The sequence below is a fragment of the Mustelus asterias genome, chromosome 2 (genome assembly GCF_964213995.1).
Source record: "Mustelus asterias chromosome 2, sMusAst1.hap1.1, whole genome shotgun sequence".
NCBI lineage: Eukaryota > Metazoa > Chordata > Chondrichthyes > Carcharhiniformes > Triakidae > Mustelus > Mustelus asterias.
Window position 1 is genome coordinate 88,529,812 of NC_135802.1, and position 25,414 is coordinate 88,555,225.

General features: G+C 42.3%; 1 protein-coding gene across 2 annotated transcripts in view; it reads right to left on the bottom strand.

Moving 5' to 3' along the window:
* agmo (alkylglycerol monooxygenase) overlaps nt 1-25,414 on the bottom strand; it is a 331,096-nt gene that overhangs the window by 118,039 nt on the left and 187,643 nt on the right. For both annotated transcript variants that reach the window (XM_078238398.1, XM_078238391.1), the window contains exons 4-5: nt 12,415-12,518; nt 4,558-4,653 (exon numbers count right to left, since the gene is read on the bottom strand). In XM_078238398.1, the coding sequence (XP_078094524.1) occupies nt 4,558-4,653; nt 12,415-12,518 (200 nt within the window). The remainder of the gene's footprint in view (nt 1-4,557; nt 4,654-12,414; nt 12,519-25,414) is intronic.

Below are 25,414 nucleotides of genomic sequence, written 5' to 3' on the forward strand. Positions count from 1 at the left end.
AAAGATATTCAGTATTTGAGAATTCAACATGAGGGACAAGTTTGGTGCAGTCAAATTGTTTTGAATGTACGTGTACAAGGGAGAATCCAAATGAGATTCACAATTATGATCTATTACAGCTACACTATGCTGAATTAATTAATTAATTCAACCAAACTCCGATTCTCACCCCAGTGCAGGAAGCACAGCTTTAGGATTCTCATGATGGTTCTCAGAATTTAAGTTTATATAACATCAGCATGTGAGAGAAGGGAGCTTGGGCAACTGACTTTCTCAAGAGGTTTGCATTTTTCTGGACATCTACAGAACCACAGAATAATATTAAGAATAGGGAACGGCTGCTGCAGTGATCACGTAAAACTGCTGAAACCTGGGCTGGAATTCTCTGACCTCTCCCACACAGCTGTGATTCTCCAGCCCCACTGCAGTGAACAGCGATTTGGCTGAGCACCAAATTCTCCAATCTTGTTGGCAGTGGTAGCGGGACATGCGAGACCAGAGAATTCCAGACCTTATTTTTTTCCCACTAAGTGTGATGAACTCCTATACCTTAAATTGATGTCAGAGATCGGGTGTTCGCAGGCCAGGGACTATAGTTCCCATTGGGCCACGGGCCTCCTGCACACTTGCCAGCGGGAAAGAGGCCGCACATGTGCAGTTAATAGTTCTTCACGTCTTTGGGCTGGGAAGCAGCCCTGCGGCTATCCTTTGAAGAGAAAAGTGAAACAGTGTGAAACTGGAGATCAGGTGATCCAAACAGCGGTGCCATTGCAGAGAAGGTGTCCCAAGGAGCAGGACAAAGGAAGAGGGACAGACAGAAGGTCCCAAACCAAGGAGGTGGTCCCAAACAAGTACAGAAAGAGGTCCCACAAGAAAATTCCAGAGAGTGGCAAGAGTCGAGATCAGAGACTGGTCCTGTTCAGGAACAAAGAAAAAGGCTCCAAGTTAAAACAAAGCTCAGCGAGGATTAGACTTGAAGCAAAGCCCTTGAGAGAAGCCCTGAAGATCTGAGAAATGGCTTTTATACTAGTAGGATTTCTCTGCTTGATTGTCCTCAAACTCGCCAATGATATAACGGAAATCCTGACTTTATGCATGTCAGGATGTTATGCCTGATAGTCCTCCCCAAATTAAGTTGTCCATTATTGTTGGCATGGTGAATCAAGACTGGTCCTCCACAATATGCCCCTAACAATCAAAATCCGCCGGATGCACAGGTGAATACCGCCACCACAGGGGAAGGGGGTCATGCCTAGGCTATACCCTGGTACTGCCTGGGCACTTTGGTCATATCTGTCATTTGGGATGTGATATTTATTTTCTAGTTGGTTCACATGTATCACATACTTACCCTGAATATTAGTGTGCAAGATAGGTTAGTAAATTGTTTTATCTTTCCAAATTTGCATTCATCTCTAAAGATAAAGCTGGGGGTGAAGGAACAGTGAATATATGAATCATTCCTTGTGTTTGTATTGAGATCTTTCCAAAGGTTTTGCCTGGTGTAATGCAGTTCATTTTTCTTGTTTAATAAATGTTTTATTCTTGATGCTAAAAGTTCATCATCAGACTCCCGTGAATTTGTTCAGTAACTTACCTCCATGGTTTCTAAAACAAATAAGAATTAGGGTCTATCAAGCCTGGTTTCACTCTGGGAAGTGATTTGGCCAGTAGTAACATCGACTGGGATCATAACACAAGGTAGCTTGAAAACTATTAAAGTATAACGTAGATTTTTTTAAAAATTCCTTGATATATGCTATGAAAAGCAACAGAAAATTAATTGTTGGGTTGCTGTCACTGTGGATGTGACATTATATTTTATTAGCACACTAAATTATACCTAGATGTAGTGTCAATGTTTCACACTGTATTTTGTATTTACACAGATGGACTTTGTGGCCACACGTTTTGTGTATGCGCTCTATGGGGGAAGCTGCAAGGGAAGAATGATCTGTGGGAGACCTGAAAGCCGGCAGTTTCAAACTTTGAAATTCATTCCAGGGTCCAACTTATATGAAGCCAGCTGTTTTCTTATCTGATGAGGCATTTTTTTAATATTTAAATAAATATTAAAAAGCCAAATTTCCCAAATGGAGAGACAGAAGCAACAATATTTGTGGACTGCAGCAAAAATAGAGGCAATCTGAAAGTGGCTCGCCCAACTATCCACCCAAGATCGTAAATGTCTCGTTGGGGTATGAACCGTTGCTTGACATCAAGCGAACAGCAAAGCCTTTCTTTCCTTCCCCTCCAGAAAAGTAGCATTAAACTGAGGACTGCCAAGTATCAAATGGAAAATAAATCAAGTGAAAATTGCTGGCGCACTTGAAGCACACTGTAAATTACAGTAGTTTCTTCATTATCACCACTGTCATATATTGTGACGAGTGCATCAAAACACACTGCCCGCTTATCAACAGAAACACCTTACAATGCTGCCTTTAATTACATAGCATTCAGGTAGATTTTGAGCTTTTCCATGGTGAAATACCTGGTCAAACATGAATGTGGATCAAAAAATAGGCAGTGGCGATTTTCCGATCTGTGCTTTCATAAGGCCTGATCAGATTGTGTAACATGCTGTCGCTCAGCAAGTTAGGGAGAGGGTGTAATCCATGCACAGGAATGCTCCCTCGTTTTGGGCAAGCTCTCCATTCTTATGCTGAACATTTGTATATTCACTTTCTTTCCGAGTTGAATTTTGTTAAGCAATATGCTTCATCAAAATATTAATGGAAGTGAAACTACCTTTTTCATTGTGCTGCCACAGTGGGATGAACGCCTGATCACATACCTACGCAATCAGTAAGACTGCCTAATTTCCCTTCTATAATATTACCTGGCTTTGTGCCCGCTTCTGCTCATCTGCTACTGAAACCCTCATCCATGACTTTCTAACCTCCAGAACTGATTATTCTAATGCATTGGCATCAATATCGTTCAATTCCTCTTTGCTGCTCTGCAAATGAAAATAAACAGGAACCAAGGCCCAAAATTCAAAAATTATTTTGTGCACATGCTCAACGTGAGGGACAACATGTTCTCCCATTTACACTGTTGCCACATAGAGGACTGGTCAGAAGTTTATTAAGTTCTCTTTCCATTACCTTCCATCAAGTTTGAAAGGAACAGACTAGATTAGAATCACAGAATCTTAAAGCATAGAAAGGAGCTATTCATCCTGCAGTGCCTATTTCATCCCACACCTAAGTTTCTTTTCCCCACAACTCAGCAACTTAGTCTTCTTCAAGCACATATCCAATTGCTTCTTGCAAGTTCCTACGGGATCCGATTCCTCCATCCTTTCAGCTGGTGCATTCCAGTTTTTAACAGCCCTCCGTGTGGAAACGTTTCTCTTCATTTCCTCTCCAGTTGGTTTGACAATTATTTTGAACCCACGACCTCGGACTACAGACTTGCTGAAGGAAACCATTTCTCCCTAATTCCTCCATCAAAATCCCTCATCATTTTGAATACCGCTATTACGTCTCCACTTAACCATAGCACAACAATCCCAGCTTCTCCAATCTCTATGGCTCTAATTTTAAGGTCATGTCCCTTGTCTTCAACTCCATCACTATCCTATCCCACCACAAATGGTTTCTCCTTAACTTCCTCATCAGTTGCTTCCAAAAGCGTAAAAGCATTGATCAGTTCACTGCTTAATCCTTTATATTTCAGGGAATAATCCCTCCTCATAATCTAACATTTGGAGCTGGTAGCATTCTGAGGAATCTCCTGTAACATATGAAGTTTGTTGCCCAGAACTGTGCATTGTACTCCAGATGTGGTCTAACCAGGGCTTTGCATAGCTACAGCAAACCTTCCTCTCTTTAATATTTGTACCCTCCAGTTATACAGGCTAATAGTCCATTTTAATAATCTGTGTATATGCACCCTTATTTCTCTTCTCAAAGTGTCAGCATTTTAATATGAATGTCTGCTCAAAAATTGCCAAAATTGAAAACAAAACAAACCCCAGCTGCTTCCCTCCTCCCAGTATCACCTGGAGCTTCCACTGCGCAGTGGAGTGCTCTGTGATCTCATTCCCAGTGAATGAATCACCCCAACGATTGCTGATACAAGACTTCTTAATTTGTCAATCATGTATTTTGTCTCGAATACTCATTAGTTCCTCAAAATTCTAGGAGCCACACTGGTGCATTTAGAGTTGCATTTTTCTTTAGTTTGTCAAAGCGATGATCGAAAAGAAAATGGATTCTTTAAAAAACATTTCTTGATTTATTAAGCTGCATATATTTTACACATTCATTGGAAAATACGGGATTCTATAGCCTTGCTCACCCCGAAACCATAAAATCCCACCCGAGGTCAACAGACCTCCGCCCCTGGCCGCTCCCATTCCTGTGGCAGGCAGGACAGTAAAATTCCAACCTGCATGTCTTTTGAAAGCCTTAAAATTTCATTCCCATTAAGCATCCTATCTTATATGACCTGCACCATGAGACTGCACAAACACAATTACAAAAGAATACCAGTCTTACAAAAAACAATAATATTTAAAAGATATTTATAACTAATACAGAGAGTTACCTCAGTATGAATCCAGAACTGAAACAACAGGTTAAATTGAAGATGTACAGCAAAAACTGAGGGAGGAATGCAGAGTGCCATTGGAAGGTTAAAGACCTGGAAGAAAAGAAACATTGTATAAAGTTAAACAGAGTTTTTTAAAAAAGGTTAATAATATACACAGGTACTCCTCGAGCAGTTACAAGATCACACCTGAGTTCATTCTTTGTTAGGAACAGACAAACCCCCTGCGACATTGCTCACTGAGTGAGAATAAGTCTGGAATGGATAAAGTTGCTTCTGTGTAATAAATGGAGTTGGATATGTAGCAAGCTTCAACAGCAGGCAAGGCTGTCAGAGATTAGTCCAGGTATCCATTTGGGATAAGTCAAGGTACCCATTTGGGATAAGTCCAGGTACCCATTTGGAGAGGATGTTTCCACAAGTAGGAAAAACTAGAACCAGAGTGCACAACCTCAGGCTAAAGGGACGGTCCTTTAATACAGAGACGAGGAGGAATTTCTTCAGCCAGAGAGTGGTGAATCTGTGGAACTCTTTGCCGCAGAAGGCTGTGGAGGTCAGGTCATTGAGTGTCTTTAAGACAGAGATAGAAAGGTTCTTGATTGATAAGGGGATCAGGGGTTATGGGGAAAAGACAGGAGAATGGGGATGAGAAAAATATCAGCCATGTTGAATGGCGGAGCAGACTCGATAAGCCGAGTGGCCTAATTCTGCTCCTATGTCTTAAGGTCTTATGGGATAGGACCAGGTACCCCTTTGGGATAGGTCCAGGTACCCCTTTGGGATAGGTCCAGGTACCCCTTTGGGATAGGTCCAGGTATACCATTGGGAGAAGCAAGATGCTCTTTGGGATTGTTAAAAGTTGACATTAATGCGCATAAAAATGGATAAACCCATCGGAACTGTTAAACTGCCTGGGTATTTAAATCACCGGTCCTTTAATTTTAAAAAATTCAGAAGTTTGAAAAAAACAGTACTTGCTATTTAATTCTGTCTATCATCATGTCTTTAAGGCAGGAAACTGTTTAAAAACAAACCTTTTAAAATGGGCTTTTGCTGAACAAAGGTGGCTGCTACTGGTCACACCTGGTTATCTGTTCTGGAAGCTTCCAAAAGAGATTACAAAAACAAAAAAGAGTTCCACAGTTTTAATGATGGCTGCAGATATTGGAAAAGCCTGAGTTTGGCCAAAGAAAGCAACTTTTTGCCTTCTGAAGGCAATGGGGGCTCTTACTGCCGTATAGTGCAGCACATTGTGAAAATAATTTGCAGGTATGAGTTCCACTGGCAGGAGGCCTCGGATTTGCCAGCTCTGCCATCATCTCAACGCTTCAACGATCCAGGCTCCGACTTTAAAGGCTGCCCCTGCACACAGCTGGAAAATTCAGAGTTCACTGGGAAGTCCCAGACCCAGGAAACATTCTTCAGCCAGATTTATCAATGTCTCCCTCAAGCACCTGCTGGACACAGTGGAAGCCCGCCACGATGTACTTTACCCACACTCTGGGCGAAGACTGTAACCAAGGTGACAAATCCAATATGGGAGGCAGTAGCAGCTGTGGTTAATGCCAATACCCTGCAGAAGAGGACAGTGATCTAGTGTCACAAGAGGGTGAACGATCTCCATTCTGCCAGGGTAAGTCTCCTCTCGCATCATTCAACTCTCAAACTCACAGATTCATCGCACATCCATAGGGATCTCACTCAATGGTCATTCAAGGAACACCATTGCTAACTCTCCCTTCATCTCCCCTGCAGGTCGTTTGCTCATCACCTCCCTGGTCCCACTCACTATCCACACATGACTGGCATCCTTATAATCTGCCCTGCCACGCATCCTGCTTACACTCTCTCCATCTGTCTTCATGCAGGACCGGCTGGCACACAAGGAGGAGAGATCTCAACCAGGTGGAGAGATGCCAGAAATGAAGATGCCCACAGAGTTTGAGGAAAGAATCCATTCAGCTGGCCAGTCAGGACATGGGCCGTTGCTGGGCTGATGGTGAGATCGGTGAACCAAGCGAGGATCCAGCACTGCAACATCCACCAGGCAGCCACACTGTGAGTGATGTCTGCTGCTTCTCAGGCCACTCCCATGCATCCAAGATCTCTCCTTTCTTTCTCAGGCACATCATGGAAGCAGCTGTGGGGCTCCATGAGCCAGGTCCTCAACTCCAGCCCCGACAGCAGCACAGAGTATGGGCTACACCCTGTGGCAGAGGCACTTGCTGGCATCCAGAGGAGTGCAGAGCTTCTCAAGTTCACTCCAGCTGCCCTTCCCTCTCAAGGAAGCTGCCAAGGTCCTCAGGAACCCACAGGGAGGAGGATTAGCTGGTGCACACCCTGGGACCATCCACCCAAAATGCACTGGGAGTATCCCACCTCCCAGAATCCTCTCTCAAGACATTCACATAAACTCTGTTCGGATTTAAACACTGTTTCCACTGCAAGTTATCATCCTCCTGGAATGTAGGGACCAAGGGCTTCCGCTGTGCCTCAATTGCAACAGCTTCATCACTGTGGATATGTGTGCACTGCCATCAGTCAAACACGAATGCAATGCTCACAGATGCCGTCTGAAGATTATGGGGTGTTCTCACTGGACTCTCCATGAATCTAGTGGAAATGAATGCATCCCAAGCTCATCTGCCTCATCTGGACATTGCCATGGCCTCATGGCAAACATCCTTGCTCTCAAGGGCTTCCTCAGCCTTATCCTCTTCAACATCATCCTCATTGGAGGAGACATGCTACTCCTCCATCTCCTCGGGCAATTCCACCCCCTATTGCAGCGCAAAGCTATACAGGATGCAACAAGCAACAAAATGCATGATGTTTCTGTGGATTATATTACAGGGCACCCACCACCAGACCGGTCTAGGTACCAGAACCTTATCTTCAGCATCCCTATGGTTTGCTCGACCAAAGAGTGAGTTGCAGCATGAGCCTCATTGTATCTGGGCTCATCTGAACTCTGTAGATTCCATACAGGCTTCATCAGCCACATCCTCAGTGGGTAGTCCTTGTCCCAGAGGAACCGACACTGAAACCTCTCAGAACCCTGAAAGACATCAGGGATCTGAGAGCGACTGAGGATGTAGGAGATGGAGACACTCCCTGGGAACTGAGCACACACCTGCAGGATGCATTTGGTATTGTCACAGATCAAATGAACATTCAGTGAGTCTAAGTACTTGCGGTTCACTTAGTTCACAGCTTGATGGCCTGGAGACCTGAGTGCCACATGAAGTTTAAAGTTTATTATTAGTGTCACAAGTAGGCTTACATTAACACTGCAATGAAGTTACTGTGAAAATCCCCTAGCTGCCACACTCCAGCACCTGTTCAGGTATACAGAGGGAGAATTTAGCATGGCAATGCATCTAACCAGCATGTCTTTCGGACTGTGGGAGGAAATTGGAGCACCCGGAGGAAACCTATGCAGACACAGGGAGAACATGCAGACTCCACACAGACAGTGACCCAAGCCGGGAATCAAACTCGGATCCCTGGCACTGTGAGGCAGCAGTGCTAACCACTATGCCACCGTGCCACCAATGCAGTCGATGACACCCTGCCCCTGTGGAAAACCAGAGATTTACACAAATCCCATTGCTCTTCCTTCCTACCTTGCCTGACCCCAGTCAAAACGCGCAAAGTTGTGTGCCCTGCGAAGATTGTGTCCGAGACCTACTGAATACACTTGTGTGCGGAGGCTTTGCAAAATCCCGCAGAGGTCACTTGTTGAATCCTGGAAGCACTGGCATAGAAATTGAGTGCTGCTGTAACTTTCATCAACACTGGCAGTGAATGCCCTCCAAACAGCCAAATCTTGCAGCAGATGGCAGATGTGACTAACCAGTTCCCTGGACATGTATAGTCTTCTGCAATACCGGATCTCAAACATCTGCTGGTACGTCAAGTACTTGTTTTTAAGTCATATCTTATTTCAATTTCTTCTCTCATTAGTTTGCCCTTACCCCATGCACTATAAAACAAACACTTTGGATGGCAGGCAACTTCTTGTAAGGCATCTGTCAATGTCACATTTAAATTGACAGTAAAACTGAACTTTGATCCCGGTCATCTCTTTGGGGAAGTGCCCCGAGTGCATTCAACACCATTTTGTGATGTTGGGATTAAAATCAAGAATAGACTGTGCCAAAATTACAGAAGGAAGTTCAAATCCTATTAGACTGACTTGTACTTTATCCATCCCAGGCAACAGGGAGCACTGTTCATTTTCTGAAATGTTTCCAGACCAATTTTACAAAATTGCATCCCTCACGGGAACTTATGCCTGCAAGGAGCATGTGTATTGGGAGTTCCCTTGGGGAGACCACATGATGGATGTTGACAATGTATCCCTGTGGTAATTACTATTTTCACACCAATTAATTTTTTTTGATTTGCTACTCCAGTTATTTACGTTTATGTCCCAGTTTTGGAAGAAATGGAAAAATAGAACAATAACTTTTGCTCTGGATGGAGTCACAAAACAATCTTTTCATCTCGCAATTGTTACAAAGTCAGTTCAGGCAGATGGGGTGAGAGTTCTGTGTTCATTGGCTGCAAAGGTCTTGCATGAAATGAGTTTCCAAAATTTATAACAAATTGATCCTAAAAGCCATAAGTTTCTCAGTACATCCTTTTTAGCAAAGAGAGTCAAAGTGTGCAATAAAGCAGTGCTTGTCACTTTATTTTGCTAAAATTAGTAAATAAAAATATGTATAAGTTGAATTTAGCAATCATGATTACAGGGCCATGGGCTGGACTATACAGTGCGAGGAAAAATTCTGACTGGTGATTCATGAATGTTCTGAGGTTGGAGCTGAGAAATGTTTCTGTGACAGGCTGAGAGCTAGAACTTGTATCTAGCTGTGTTTAACACAATATAAGATGACTTGTTGGCGATATTTAATGTTAAATGCAGGAAATAGTCCTGTCATAAGCACAAAAAGAAATCATTGAAGATGTGATATAAAAAAATACTACCACATTTCAATTATCTCAGATACATCAGAGACGGTTCTTTGTGTTCATATGAATCATTTTTTGAGGTGTTCATTTATTTGAACTGTTTATATCATATTTAAAATGATTATTTCTAATTGTGTGTGTATAATTCAGGTGTCAACCAATAGAGGATAATAAATTCCACACTAATGATCTCATCCCATTTTATGCACCGCAATAAAATAAAACAAATAAAGTTCACATCAAGAATACAGTTACCTCTAAATTTGTTGCATCTTCATAGTCCAATAAGAGTGTGAGGTATTAGATATCTAATCCTTTCCAGGGCCAGGTCTAATCATTGTCAATCATTGGGAGAGGGCATGAGGCATTGTTGCTGGATAATCTTTAATAGAGTGTGTCTAAATCTTAGTGTTCATAGAGATGGACATATGGAGATTGAAATTCTGATTGAGCTGTTACCATTGGCAGAAGTACCCAAAGATGAAGGCTTGGGTTCTGTCATCAGTTCAAGAGGTGGGATCATTTGCATGTTTGGGGCAGGAACTTCAGTAGCATTAGGAACTTAGAAGCAATGTTATTCAAACATACAGATAAAATACCAGAGAAGGGAATATAAACCTCTGTGTTTTAAGGGTCTTCAGCTCTTCAATGAACTATCAAAGCAATTGATTGTGACAAAAGAGCTTTCTTTGGAACCCTAGAAAGATCAATGTCAGCCTTTGAGGCTGTTAAAGGATGTACTGGATGAATGTTCAATGGAAGAGCAGAAATTCCTGCAGCTATGTCTCCTTGTCATGGAGAGGATGGGGGTTGTGGGCCTGAGTAAGATGCTCTTTCAGAGAGTTGGTGCATACGCTATGGGCCAAATGGCCTCCTTTTGCACTGTAAGGGTTGTAAGCCGACTTTGAAGAGCATCAGAGTGAGACTGCCATCGCCAGGCAGTCCATATCGAATTCCATTCCAGTAATTTCACTGGTGCTACATAACCCTTGAAACAACAATTCGGTCTCCGTCCAGAACGAAAATGCACTGTGTGATGACTTGGCCCAACAACAAGATCACCGAACATGTACTTACAAAGATATTGAAATACAGCACAGCATGTACTCAGAACTGGATGCAGCAAGTTACACAGGTCCCTCGTCGTGAAACTAAATCTTCCCAAACCCACGCTATCGATGATGTCATTTGCACATGCTCATACCCGCTAAAGTCATTGGCATGTACATGCAAATCGGAAGTTGCTTACCATAAAAATGTAGAAGCATAATGAAGCTAATGTCTTAATTATACATCAGTCTTTCAGGAGTTTTGCAATTATGCTGTAACCTGTGCAGTACCACTGGTGACTCCGAAGAAGTCACCAGTGCAGAAGTGATTAATACCCATGCCCATGTTATGTAACTACAATTTACAAACCTTCCTTACCTTGCTGCTACATCTTGATGCTTCCCTAATATCCACAGTAGAGGCAGAGGCAGCCTTTTATCTACAACCCACTGTTGTCTGTGATGACCTTGGTAAGTGTCCTTTGGAGGGCTGAGGCCTGGGGGGGACCAGGGAGGTTGTGCTGTGCTGCTGTGTGGCAATGCCACCCTCCTCGGCCTATGGAGCTGGAACTGAAGCAGTATCAGAAATAGGGGATTCAAATGGGCGGGACACTTCCGGAGTTATCTGGATGGATGGCCCAGCATGTGCACAAGCTGATCTTTCACCCTGTGGGTGTCCAAGAGCCCTTGGCTGTCTTCTTGAGAGGGAGGGACAGCTTCAGTGAACTAGAGAAGTGCTACCTCCTCTCTGACATCGGCACTGACATTGCCAGCAAGAGTCTCTGCCACAGACTGCAGCTCCTACAGCAGCACAGAATAAAAGTCTTGGACCACGGTCTCTACAGTGGCTGCCACCCTACCAGTGTTGACCTCGGTGCATTGTCCTGTTGGCGAAATCACCTGCGCCTGGAGGCAGACAGGCTCCTCCATCATGAATTGCAACCTGAGGAGTGCAGCAGACATCGCATCCTGATTTTCCCCACCTTGCCTTTGGAGCACCAGCGACTGAGGCACAACCCAGTCCAGAGGCTCCTCATCTGACTCGGACTCAGCAGATTCCTGACCTCCAGCAATGCTCTGGGAGTCTGCACCCTTGGATGCCCCAGCCTCATCCTGCTATGGATCAGACAGTGCGATATACACACCAGATTGTGACCTCAAGGCTACTCTAGAACTAGGTCCCACCGAGGTATGTGTCTTTGCGCTGGTGCAGGGTGTGGGTGATGGTGGGATGGATGATTCAGAGGTTGCCTGCCAGCAATGCAGCCATGGTTGAAAATTGTTTTTACCAAGTGCCGCACTATATGCCGGAAAAACCCATCATTGCCATTGGCAGGCTAAATGCTACTTTTTCCGCCCGGAATTGGACTTTGCCAATTTCTGAGATGATTCCACCCTTGGTCTTTAAATGTTTGGGGTGAAAGTATGAATAAATAACGCTCTTTATTTAAACCCACAAAGGTTTGCTGCTGTTATTCAAATTACTCAAGGTGGCTCAGGGACATAGACACACCTCACTTTCCAAAATCACACTGATGCTGAACAGTAAGTGAAGAGAATTGCAGGGTTCAGCTAATGTCTCCTCCCCTGTTGATAACTAACTACATTGATAATATTTATCCAGTGCTGTAACCCAACTTCAAGAAAGTTCACAAACCAAATGCCCTTGGCAGATATCACAGTGGAAAATCTGGAGTGACTGCATCATCTGATTAACAAACGTTTGTTACTTAGTAATTGACTGAACAGGCCCCCTATTTCATATTTAATAGCGACAATGGACTTTTCGTCCAAATATATCTGGTAGGATATTTCACCAATGACTTACCCAGGAGAAATATTTTTGTAATGCAGACTGCCTGAGGGCTGTAGATAGATTGTAGTCTTCCGAGCTGTGATGAACTTGGTGTGCTGCCCACATGATATTCACTTCTGCAACACAAAGCAAAAAAATACATTTCTCAAAATTGCATTATGCAGAGAATGACGTTAGTCAGGCAATTCAGCTCCTTAGTGTTGGTTTTATATTGCTGCAAGTGCCATTTTGCATTCAAAATTGTGCCATGGTACAGTGCTAGCTGCACTGGATGCCATTTTGATGACAGTAACAGTGATCGTTCACGGGAAGCATGCAGAGCAGACAGATCATGTACCTTATTGATGCGCTAATGCCATCTCCTAATATCGCACTGCTGCACATTCTTTCAGCAGCAGAAAGGACCCAGCCCCCCATGCCCCCCCCCCGCCCCCTCAACACCACCAACACTTATGAAAGGGATCATCAACTATTTTGCACAGTGTTCATGACCATTTACAATTCCACAGATTTTAAAGTCTGTGTCCATTTGAACATAAGAACATAAGAACTAGGAGCAGGAGTAGGCCATCTGGCCCCTCGAGCCTGCTCCGCCATTCAATAACATCATGGCTGATCTTTCTGTGAACTCAGCTCCACTTACCTGCCTGCTCACCATAACCCTTAATTCCTTTACTGTTCAAAAATGTATCTATCCTTGGCTTAAAAACATTCAATGAGGTAGCCTCAACTGCTTCACTGGGCAGGGAATTCCACAGATTCATAACCCTTTGTGTGAAGTTCCTCCTCAACTCAGTCCTAAATCTGCTTTCCCTTATTTTGAGGCTATGCCCCCTAGTTCTAGTTTCACCCGCCAGTGGAAACAACTTCCCTGCTTCTATCTTATCTATTCCCTTCATAATCTTATATGTTTCTATAAGATCTCCCCTCATTCTTCTGAATTCCAATGAGTATAGCCCCAGTCTACTCAGTCTCTCCTCATAAGTCAACCCTCTCAACTCCAGAATCAACCTAGTGAATCTCCTCTGCACCCCCTCCAGTGCCAGTATATCCTTTCTCAAGTAAGGAGACCAAAACTGTACACAGTACTCCAGGTGTGGCCTCATCAGCACCTTATACAGCTGCAACATAATCTCACTGTTTTTAAATTCCATCCCTCTAGTGATGAAGGACAAAATTCAATTTGCCTTCTTAATTACCTGATGCACCTGCAAACCAACTCCTTGAGATTCCTGCACAAGGACACCCAGGTCCTCTGCACAGCAGCATGCTGCAATTTTTTACCATTTAAATAATAGTCCATTTTGCTGTTATTCCGACCAAAATGGATAACTTCACATTTACCAACATTGTACTTCATCTGCCAGACCGTCGCCCACTCACTTAGATTATCTATATCCCTTTGCAGACTTTCAGCGTCCTCTGCACACTTTGCTCTTCCACCCATCTTAGTGTCATCTGCGAATTTTGACACACTTCACTTGGTCCCCAATTCCAAATCATCTCTGTAAATTGTAAATTGCGGTCCCAACACTGATTCCTGAGGCACACCACGAGTCACTGATCACCAACCAGAAAAACACCCATTTACCCCCACTCTTTGCTTTTCTGTTAGTTAACCATTTGCAGCAAGACTTGAATAACTTTCAGACTTAGGCTGATAAATGGCAGGTCACATTTGTGCCACCTAAGTTCCAGGCCATAATCATATCCAACAAGAGAGAAACTAACTATCTTCTCTTGACATTCACTTGCCTTACCACTGCTAAATGTCCTACCATCAATATCCTGTGTGTTACCATTGACCAGAAACTTAACTGCACCAGCCACATGTATTTTAACCATTCTTTGGTTCTCAGGCTAATATTTTCATATTGTAGCTCCAAGAGCAGTCAGAGACTAAGAATTCTAAAAATAAGTAGCTCACCTCCAAACTCCCCAAAATCTGTCTGCCATCTGTACAGCGCAAATCAGGAATGTGATGGAATACTTTCTAGTTGCCTAGGTGAGTGTCGCTCCAACAACACTAATAAAACTCGGTACCATCCAGAACAAAGCGGTCTATCTGATCAATGCCCTATCCATCATCTTAAACACTAACTCCCTTCACTACCTGTTCACATTAACAGCAGAACAAAATGCACTGCAGCAATTCACTGAGGCTCTTTCGACCACACTGCTAACCTGGGATCTGCAAAGAAAGTAAGTTCCTCTCCAAGTCACACACCATCCTGACTTGAAGCTTTATTGCCTTGCTTTTACTGTCCCAGGGTCGAAATCCTGGGACTCCCTTTCTAACAGCACTTTGGATGCACCTACACCACATAACTTGCGGCAGTTTAAGAAGGCAGTTCATCACCACCTTCTCGGGGTATTTCAGGATGGGCAATAAATTCTGGACTTGCCAGCAAGTCTCTCACATCATATGTATGAATACAAAAGCTTTCACGTTCGATGTGAATTGTTTTCTCATGGCTGAAGCTTCAATTGGAGGAGTGGTTCATTTTTTTTTAAAAAGATGCTGAAGTCTACAGGGAGTGGTCCATCAGATATTTTCATTTGACAAGTTCTGCCCCTGCCACTTGACCTTAGAAATGCTGCATACTAGTAGGTAGTCCCCTTGGAATATAACAGGAGTTGAGATAAACAGAGGCCACACAGAAGTGGGCAAGCTGCTGTAATAGGAAGGAGCGGGAGAAGGGCTCTCAGCAAGAGACCACATCCACCCAAGGTATTCAGAAGAAATTTCATACCTAAACTTCAGCAAGCAGCACTCAAGATAGCCTCACTGAAATCTAGCACTTGCTGAAGCCACAACCACAAACTTAGAGAAGGGTGAGGACATCATAGCCAGTGGTTGTAAAGGTGACTGTGACCATGATTTTCCATACATTTGGTTTGTCATGGTGGTTGAAATGCAGTCGGCACAAGTTAGCAAAGTCATAAAAATGCAAATCAAGTACTGGGATTCATTTTGGGTGAATAGAATTCAAAAGGAGAGAAGTTATGTTAATCTCATACAGAAACTTGATTAGGTCATACTTGAGCGTTCTGCTGAGTTTTCACCTGTTTATTATAAAAAGGAGATCGGAGGCACTGGAGAAGGAGAGAAACAATTTACAAGAGCGATCATGGAAGGCTGAACACACTTGGGCTGTTTTCTCGAGAAAAGGGCAGATTGTGAAGTGAGCTCGCAGAGGTCTTCAAGATTCTAAAGGGATCCAATACAGTAGAGAAAAAAAATTATCAATTTTCCCATTTACTAATTGTGGAAGTGTCCAAAAACTAGGGACCACAAACTAAAATAGTCACCACTAATAAACCCAATAAGGATTATGCAGCGTGGTGAAAATGTGGATGTTATTACCGTGAGCATAACTAAGATAAATAGTTACATGATATTTACAGCACGGAGATTGGCCATTCAGTCCAAGTCTCTGCTATATTAATGCTCCACATGAGCCTCCTCCCACCCTTTTTTAGCCAATTCCATCAACAGATTCTGAAATTCTTTTCTCCCATAAAGGTTTATATCATTTCCCCTCAAATGTGCCTATTCTACTTATCTCAGCTAGTACTGATGCATTTAAGGATGAGCTTGATAAGTAGGGGAAGCTGAGAATTATGTTTTTTGTGCCAGGAAGGCATTGGCAGGGAAGAATGACAGCATTAACTGAAGCCAATGGACTCATCAACTGCTACTGCACAGCGTGGACTGATCTGTACCTTCTTAAATCTTTCAACTAGGTCCAATTGCACAAAGGTTTTGGTTTCCAACTTTAGTTGTTGTTTCCTTAGAAACTAGGAGGGTCAACTTCCTTTCTACATTTACCTGTTATGTTTCCTTTTCAGGTTTCCCTTTTCAATTCTGTTTCTATTTCAGTTAGGGTCTGCGTCAAACAGTACAAATTAAAGACATAAATTGCCTCACATGTTGAAAAAATTTTTTTAACTGTAGTTATGAATCACATCACCATTAAGAACCCAGTCACACCTGATTGAACAAGGTGAAACATTTTAACGATGTTTCGAATAGCAAAAGAAAAGAGAGGAAAAGGAGAGAAGTTCTCATGGATTTTAATGACTGCCATCTCGGGAGTGGTTCACGACACAGCCTGCAGTACAGCACGAAGTGACAGACCACAACTTCAGGATTTCTGTGCTAATCTGCACATGCAGAAGTTGCAATTAGATTCAGAGCATTAATGGTGGCAAACACTAATAGTTAACTGTCAAACCCTTGCCCCCTCCCAAATCCAGCCACTCTGCCCCACGCCCCGCAAAATCTAGCTTTAAGTTCAGAATATATTTGTTATTTTATATTGAATCTAGACAAATGGTTGCAAAATATTGATTGCCAATTCTATTTACAGCATACCTGACCCCGTGTCGACTTGGGCAGAGTCCTGATCTAATTGTAGAGTTTGAGTGCAAAAATCTATTTCCACTTATTGCCAATCCAAACATGACAGTAAAAAAAACAAAACTCTCATCTCACAGGACATTCATTCTCTCATATTTTTCCATTTGTCAACAAACTGAACTTTGGCAAGCTTCTGCCAAATGTTGCCTTGAATCAACAGCAAGCATCATCAATTTTTATTAGCCTTTTACAACCGCAAATTATTTACAAGCTTCTGAGTGGATTTCACAAGAATTATGATTGTAATTATGTTTAAAATTGTCTGAAGTAATATTTCACTTTGCCTCGAGCCAGAGGCTCCTAATAAAATGCAAATTATGAAGATAGATATAGAAGTTATAAAAATAAAACACAATTGTATAAACAAACACTTTTTTTTACACTGAACATAAATGTCTTTGTACCGTTGTTTATGAAAACTGATGTTAAATAGCATTTCTGTTTTCCATTTTCTAACGCTCTGTCCCAGCTTCACACCAGCTGTGACAGAGGGGAGATGAATTTCCTCATATCAGGCTGCAGCTATAAATGATTCAATATTAATGTGCATTTATATACAACCTTCAATATAAGAAACCTCCTGAAGGCATGGGGAAGGACACGCATCAAGGCAAAGGCAGAGCAATAGCTTGCATTTTTATGGAGACTGTAACATAGTGTTGTGGGAAAAATGCCACTTTGTGAGTCAGGTTTGAAAGTTTCAACAATACAGTTTTATTTAACGAAACTTCGTGGAGAAAAGGCACTGGCACTCCGCAGAGCTTCTGGACAGCTATTGTTCTATGAATGGATACATTTCCTACGTCAGTGACTGTCAATGACTTTAGTTTCGGTCTATTCATACAGTAGTTTACAGTAATTGGCTTTCCTGCAAATATGTATTCCCAATCCCACCTGTAAATTAATCTCATTATCTATCCCTATTGTCCTTATCTTTAAGCCCTGGCTGGCTTCCTGTAGGATTTGATTCCTGCATGTTTAACTTTGGATAGCTGTCTGTCCTTTATGTTTTAATCTCAGGTGGCTGTCTGTACTGAAAGTCAGTGTCCATTTAATGTCTCTTTCCTAGTTGACTGTTTGTGTGCCAGGCAACCATCTTATGTGTACCCATCTGTATGTTTTTCCTCCTTCAATAGTAAAAGCTGCTTTACAGGAGTACTGTCAGGCTCAAAGAGATTCAAGGACAGGTTTAGCTAAAGCTGTTTTAAAGACTGTTTTAAAGAAGAAAAAACAGAGGACGATGGTTGCAAGGTTTAGGGAAGGAATTGCAGAACTGAGGACCTAAGCAACAGCCACCAAAGGTAGAACAATGGAAATCAAGCATGTGCAGGAGACCAGAATAGAAGGAATGCGGCAATCTTGACTAGTTGTAGGACTGGGGGAACTTGCAGAGATAGGACAGGACGGGATCCTGGACCGTTTTCAAAACAAGGATGTAAATTTAAAAAACATGTATTTTGCCAAACTTGGAGCCAATGTAAACCAGTGAATAGGATTTGATGCGAGTTAGAATATGGGCAACAGAAATTTGGATAAACTTAGATTTACAGAGGGTGTAAGATTACAGAGGATTGCCCATTAGGGCAACATTGAAATAGTCAAGTCTAGAGATAACAGAGATGTGGGGATGCCAGCGTTGGACTGGGGTGGGCACAGTAAGTCGTCTCACAACACCAGGTTAAAGTCCAACAGGTTTATTTTGGAATCATGAGCTTTTGGAGCACTGCTCCTTCATCAGGTGAGTCACCTGATGAAGGAGCAGCGCTCCAAAAGCTCGTGATTCCAAATAAACCTGTTGGACTTTAACCCAGAGATAACAAAGGCATGGATGAAGGTTTTAGTGGCAAATGAGTTGAGGCAGGGGCTGAAGCGTGCAGTACCACTGAGGTAGAATTAGGTGTCATATCATCATAGAATCCCTACAGTGCAGAAGGAGGCCATTCGGCCCATCGAGTCTGTACCGACTCTCTCTGACAGAGTACTTTTCCCCAGGCCCTAACGCTGTAACCCCACCTATTTACCACTAATCCCATTAACCTACACATCTTGACACACTAAGGGACAATTTAACATGGCCAATCCACCGAACCTGCATATCTATGGTGGTATTGGAATGAATATGGTATTGGAAGCTCAGGTCAGTGTGAAATAGGACAGTGTGGGCTACGCAAAGTCTGTTACAGTCTTAGACAGTGGCAAGGGGAGAGAGATGGAGTCAGTGCCTCGGGAACAAAGTTCATTGTAGGAACTGAAGGCAATCGCTTTGGTCTGCACAATGTTTAATTGGAAGAAATTCCTGCTCAGCCAGAACTAGTGTCGGACAAACAGCATTCTAAGTCAGAAACAATGGGGGCCTCAAGGGATGTAGTGCAGAAACAGAACTGGATGGCATTAGTGTACACGTGGAAACTACTCTCTTTTTGAATGGTAATGCAGATGCAGAAATCGGAGGGGAGCCAATTTTAGATTCTTGAGGAACAGGAAGAGAAGCCCATGCAGCAGATTTTCTAGCTATGACTATATGGGAATGCAACCAGGTGAGGGAAGTCCACGCAGCTGAACCATGTAGAGAGCTGTTGGAGGAAGATGGCATGGTCAACAAGTTGACAAGGAGGCAAGACAGTTTACCACAGTCAAATGGAGGATTGACGAGGGTTGGCCACAGGGGTAAACATTAAAAGAGGACTTTAAATAAAGCACGTGGGTTAAAAGGTGGAGGAGTTTGGGGACACCATTCCTGAGAGTAGGACGTAGGGCACTGAAGACAGTATTAATGGTGAACTGAAAGTTGTGAAGGAAGACCAGAGGCTGGAATTAAAAGAAAGGTACGTGTATGGAGCAGTAATGCCGAAGAGAGAATGAAGGAGAATGACAATCTATTAAAATTAGAACTGGCAATAGACTGTAAGCCAATAGAAATAAGTGACAATGGGGCGATGGGTATATATGATTTAGATGGAATTTAAGTAATGTAATGATGCATTTTCAGAGACTTCATTCGTGACCAATGGAGGATTTATTTACAAGGAACTACAAGAGCAGCAGCATGTCTGCTGCTCGTTCTGAATGCCTCTGCCTAAGAGAATTCCTCCTCCTGGGAGATTCCCCCCATGGAGCCCTGATTGGTCACCCAGATCAGGTGATCATTACTCTGCTGTGTTGTCCTTAAAGAGACAATCACCACAGGTAACAGAGGTTTGGACAAGTTGAACTTTGCATGGAGGGAGGCCGGTATGCAAAGTATTGCAATGAATTTGGAAGCGAATGAAATATGAATCATGATTTCTGCCACTGAAATCCTCATTCCAGTGTGGAATTGGCAATATTATGAGATAGAAGTTGGTGGCTTTTCTTTCCATTGTTCCTTCGCTTCCTGTGTGGAAGTGCATGGCTCCCATTTTTCTTGACTGTGGCTCTCTAAGAATTTTGTCTGTAGGTAGTCACAAATGAAGATCAGCACCCTGTTATTCGCATTGTGGATGTTTGGTAAATATTTTAACACTGAAAAGATTCTTTATGTTTATAAAACCTGATCAAGAAACTAAAAATTCAGTTCTCAAACTTTGTATTTAGTTTCAAATTCCAGCCCAAACTTGGATTGCACTAGATTCTCTTTATTGCAAAAGCCACCATCTTAAGTCTGAACCCTGTCAATTAGATTACAACTAAACACTAAATAAGTTACGAGTGGAAGGGAATCATAGATCGGTAGGGAAGGTGAGCTACATGAATCAAGGGCGTCTCTCATCTACATTTACCTTTATGTTTGCAATCTGAATACTAGAGAATTCCAGGTAGCATGGCAGCAGGTTTGTAACCAAAAATGCTCACGCGGTAAATTTCCAATCCCACCACACTGTTACTGAGAGATGCTTTTCCAAAATCGGGTCGAGAGAGGACCTCTTGAAAAAAAACTGGAAATCATCCAGATTGCTCTTGCCTGCCATCTAGTGATAGGTTCCATTGTGGAAATGTTTCATTGTGGAAAAAGGCTTGCGAGTGAGCGACCTGTTTACCTTCGCTGTGGGGTTTAGTGCTTGGCACTTGTTGAGAGTTCTAAGAAAGGCAGGACTCATTGGTATATCACATTAAAATGAGAAAAATTCAATAAAAACCTTTCTGAACTCAGACTGCAGCAAGTTTAAAACGAGCAAAGCACTGTCAGAATTTGGGGAGGCACACCAAAGTTAAATTCTTGTGAACTTAAAGCAATTTGTAATATACCAGACTAAAACCTTTACAGAAAAATGAAGCTGAGAAAGCCAGTCTGCAAGCATTTTGAGATTTGAATACTGACACTGTTAAACCATTGGAATAATTGATAAGTATTTAAGTGAATAAAAGAAATCAGTCTGTTCTCCCAACTAAAACTGGCAAATCAATTATAGTATACTGGAGGAAGATTTCCTCTGTGTGCTACACGTAATGGAATCATAAACCTGTTTACAAAGAACATTTTGTGATTTGCCACGTATGGTACCCAAAGGTATTCTCCCAAATCATTCCGAGTTAGACAGGGTCAGTGTATATTAAAAGTGGCTCAGTAATTTTCTCTTGCTCGTCAACAAACAGAACCTGAATCGTTATTGAGTTTTAAGGATTTAAGAGTTTTCTGATTTGCCTGTGCTCCCAGGCAAATCATAAAATGGAGACTACAGTCTTCTAGTCATATTGTCAAATTGTGCCTCTTCCAACTGCAGCTTCACCATGGGAATGCCAGATGACAGAATCGTGCATGCTAGTTGTTCTTGAAATATCATTATTGTGCCAACAGTCATTGGCTCATCTTCCTACCCGTTTACCCATCCAATTGAGAAACTGCTTCAAAATACCTCCTATTGGAGGTGGAATTACATTAAATATAGGTGAAGCTCTGAATAATCACCAATTATTCAGGTGATTATCCATTCTACCACATACAAATGGATTGAAGTAAGGCTCTCAACTGTGAAGTTCACTGAGACTTACAAAGTTGAAGAGATGGTTAGGGGTTATCATGAGCGACACTTTGAAAATCCAACTGAAAAGTCCCTTTCCCCATTAATCATTTAAAATTATTTATACATAAATATTTTTGTTTAATTCAGAGCAAAGTGTATACTCCCCCATGTGGAGGGACTACCTTTATAATATTTTATAGGATAATCCCTGAAATATATTGTTTCTTTACTTAGCTTTGATTCCAGTAACTTCACCCTCACCTGCTGCTCATAGCTTCCAGGGTTAATCCATACATCCATACATCAGTGAAGGAAGATCTTACTATGTAATATAGGCTTGAAGGTAACACAAAGATAGTGCCTATTAAATGTCCTTGTTCACAAAGAAAAAGTTGCCTAATGTTTTTTGATATTTTTAAGAAGGCAAGGATTATGCTGCTGCATATTTTTTAAGTATGATAAATAAAGTGTATTGTCATCCTCAACACGAAGAATCTGGATGTCATTACTCTAATCCTTTAACATTAACAGTGCCAATTTTTATCAGTGTGTTTGAGACACAATGAACATATTTTAAAAAGTGGGATTGAGAAAAAACACACTAAATGAAAACCTACATTTTTGGGAAGGTGACCTGATATCCCTCAAGGATTGATCTTTGGCCCTCTCCTATTTCTCATTTACATGCTGCCTCTTGGTGTCACCATCCAACGCACTGAATTAGTTTTCACATAAACGCCTACAGTGCCCAACTCTACTTCATCAGCATGATTTTCAACTCCTTCACTGTTGCTAAATTATCAGGCTGCTCATCTGACATCCAGGACTGGATGAGCAGAAATTTCCTCCAAATAGATATTGGCAGGAACTGAAACAACTGTTTTCAGTCCCTGCTCTGAGCTCCAATCCCCAACTACCAACTCCATCCCTGTCTCTGGCATCAGCCTGAGATTAATAGAAACATATGAAATAGGAGCAAGAGTGGATCAAACAGCTCATCAAACCATTCAGTGCAAGCTTGGGCTTCAACTCCACTTTCCCACCCACTCCCCATATCCCTGAATTCTCCAAGAAGCCAAAATATCTCCCCAGCTCAGCCTTAAATCTATTCAACGATGCAGCATTCCACAACCCTCAAGGACAGAGAATTCCAAAGATTCGTAACTCTTTGAGTAAAGTAAGTTCTCTTCACCTCAGGCCTACATGATCGGCCCCTTGCCCTGAGACTCTGCCCCATCTCATTTTAAAATTCTCATCCTTGTTTACAAATCCCTCCATGGCCTTTCCTCTCGCTATCTTTGTAATTGCCTCCAGCCTCTCAACCCTCTGAAATATCTGCCCTCCTCTAACTCTGCCCTCCTCTGCATTTGCAGTTTTATTTATCATGGTAACTTGAATTTACAAATAAAGTAGTTAAATGTGTTGTTAAACGAAGGATCTTCATTATATAACTAAATAACAACATTTAACAAAATAGTAGTAAACAAAGGAAAGCAGGAGCACAGGTCTGGACTTGCAGGACTTTCCTGCAGACTGAAACCCTGCCCAAAGTGTGCATGTGTTCAGAAAGGAGAAACGTTTATAAGAACACTAACATTCATAGGCCCCAAGCTCTAGAATTCCCTCCCTACACCTCTCTACCTCACTTTCCTGCTTAAGATGCACCTCAAAACATATTTCTTTGACTAACATTTGAGTCATCTGATGTGGCTTGGCGTCATACTTCAGTATTTTATGGTACTCCTCTGAAGAACCTTGAGAGATTTCATTGCATTCCAAGCACTGTATAGATACGCAAGTTGTTGTTGTGACTGCAATCAGAGTTACATGGCAAATCACAAAATGTTCTTTGTAAACGGTCTCTATCTCACAGACACCAATCTGCTTTTTCTTAAAGGAACAATTCACATGAATAGCTGCATAAATACAGAACATGAGGAAAGCAGAGGCTGACAATCCAAGCACAATTAAAGTACAGGTTGATTATAAGAATACACAAAGTTAAAACATACTTCTGAACATATACACTATAGGTAAAGAATGAGAACAGCAAAAAATGGAAGAGAGGGTAAAGGATTAGCATTGCAAGCATACAGAATGCTGATGTAATAATAATGCCCGATCACATGACTGATAAACATGCAAGAACTGGAAGGAGATGAATCTCCAATCTCATCTTGAGGACCAAATGTGTAAATATGGGCAGCACGGTGTCACAATGGTAAGCACTGCTTCATCACTGCACCAGGGACCCGGGTTTGACTCTGGACTTGAGTCACTGTCTGTGTTGAGTCTGCACGTTCTTCCAGTATCTGTGTGGGTTTCCTCTGGATGCTCCAGTTTCCTCCCACAGTCCAAAAGACAAGCTGGTTAGGTGCAAAAACTGAGAATGCTGACAAATCTCAGTCTGGGTGATCCTTGACGATGGGTCATCCAGACTCAAAACATTGGCTCTATTCACTCTCCACAGATGCTGCCAGAACTGCTGAGATTTTCCAGCATTTTCTCTTTTTGTTTCAGATTCCAGCATCCACAGTGTTTTCTTTTATGCTAGTTCGGTGCATTGGCCATGCTAAATTTTCCCTCAGTGTACCTGAACAGGTGCCAGAGTGTGGCGACTAGGGGGTTTTTGCAGTAACTTCATTGCAGTGTTAATGTAAGCTTACTTGTTACTAATAAATAAACTTTTAAAAAAGGTAATGGTTTTGAGAAACTACAGACTCGAACAGTATACTTTGGGAGAACAGACAAGCCCCAAAACCCTCGTTGGGAACCCGACCATAGAATAAAACATGATGACAGCTAGTAAAAGAGCCAGCAAATCCTAAAAAGATACAGGACTGACAAGAAAACAGAGCTTTGAAGGAAGGACAAAAGAGAAATAAATGATAGCTGGGATTCCCCTGTCCTATCAAGGGGCAACCCACCACAGGGAATGTGGCAAGCCAGCCAAGAATCCATTGACTTTTGGTGGGCCAGGAAAATTCTGACGGCAGGTGGTGCTGGAAAATCCCAGCCAAAGATTCACCAAGCTGTTAGTTGGAATATCGTGGAAACAACAGGCAGAAGCTGAGGCACAGACCCAGACAGCGGAAAACAGTGGGCAAAGGTCTGAAGAGCGCAGAAGCAAGGACATTTCCAGGAATCAGCAGAAGCATAGAATCCACATTATTACCCCTGTAACCATTCCAGAGTGCAGAAAGCCCAGAACTGGAACAACTGGAGAAAAAAGATTCACCAGGTTGAGAGTTACTTCAGGATTAGACAAAAAAGATCAAAGCGACCAGATTAAATATGCAGTAGGACCTATCGCTGACAATGTGACAGTAAGGCTGGGGTTGATGAGACTTCCACTTCTAATGAAAAAGTCCTGCAAGCTTTCAAAATCTATTTCAGGGCCCACTGAAATTTAACAACAGTGCAGGGGTAAATTTAATAAAAAGAAAGCAAAGACCAGGCAAAAGCATAGGTTGGTTCATCAATGATCTCCAAAGGCTGACAGGGAGCCGTGATTATGGAATCTTAAAGGATGAGCTGATTCATGACAAAATGAAAGTCGGACTCTTAAGATAAAGCAAAACCAGGGCTCTTACAGATAATAGATGTTTTAACATTCGTAAAAGCAGCACAGATTGAGAGGCAAATGGAA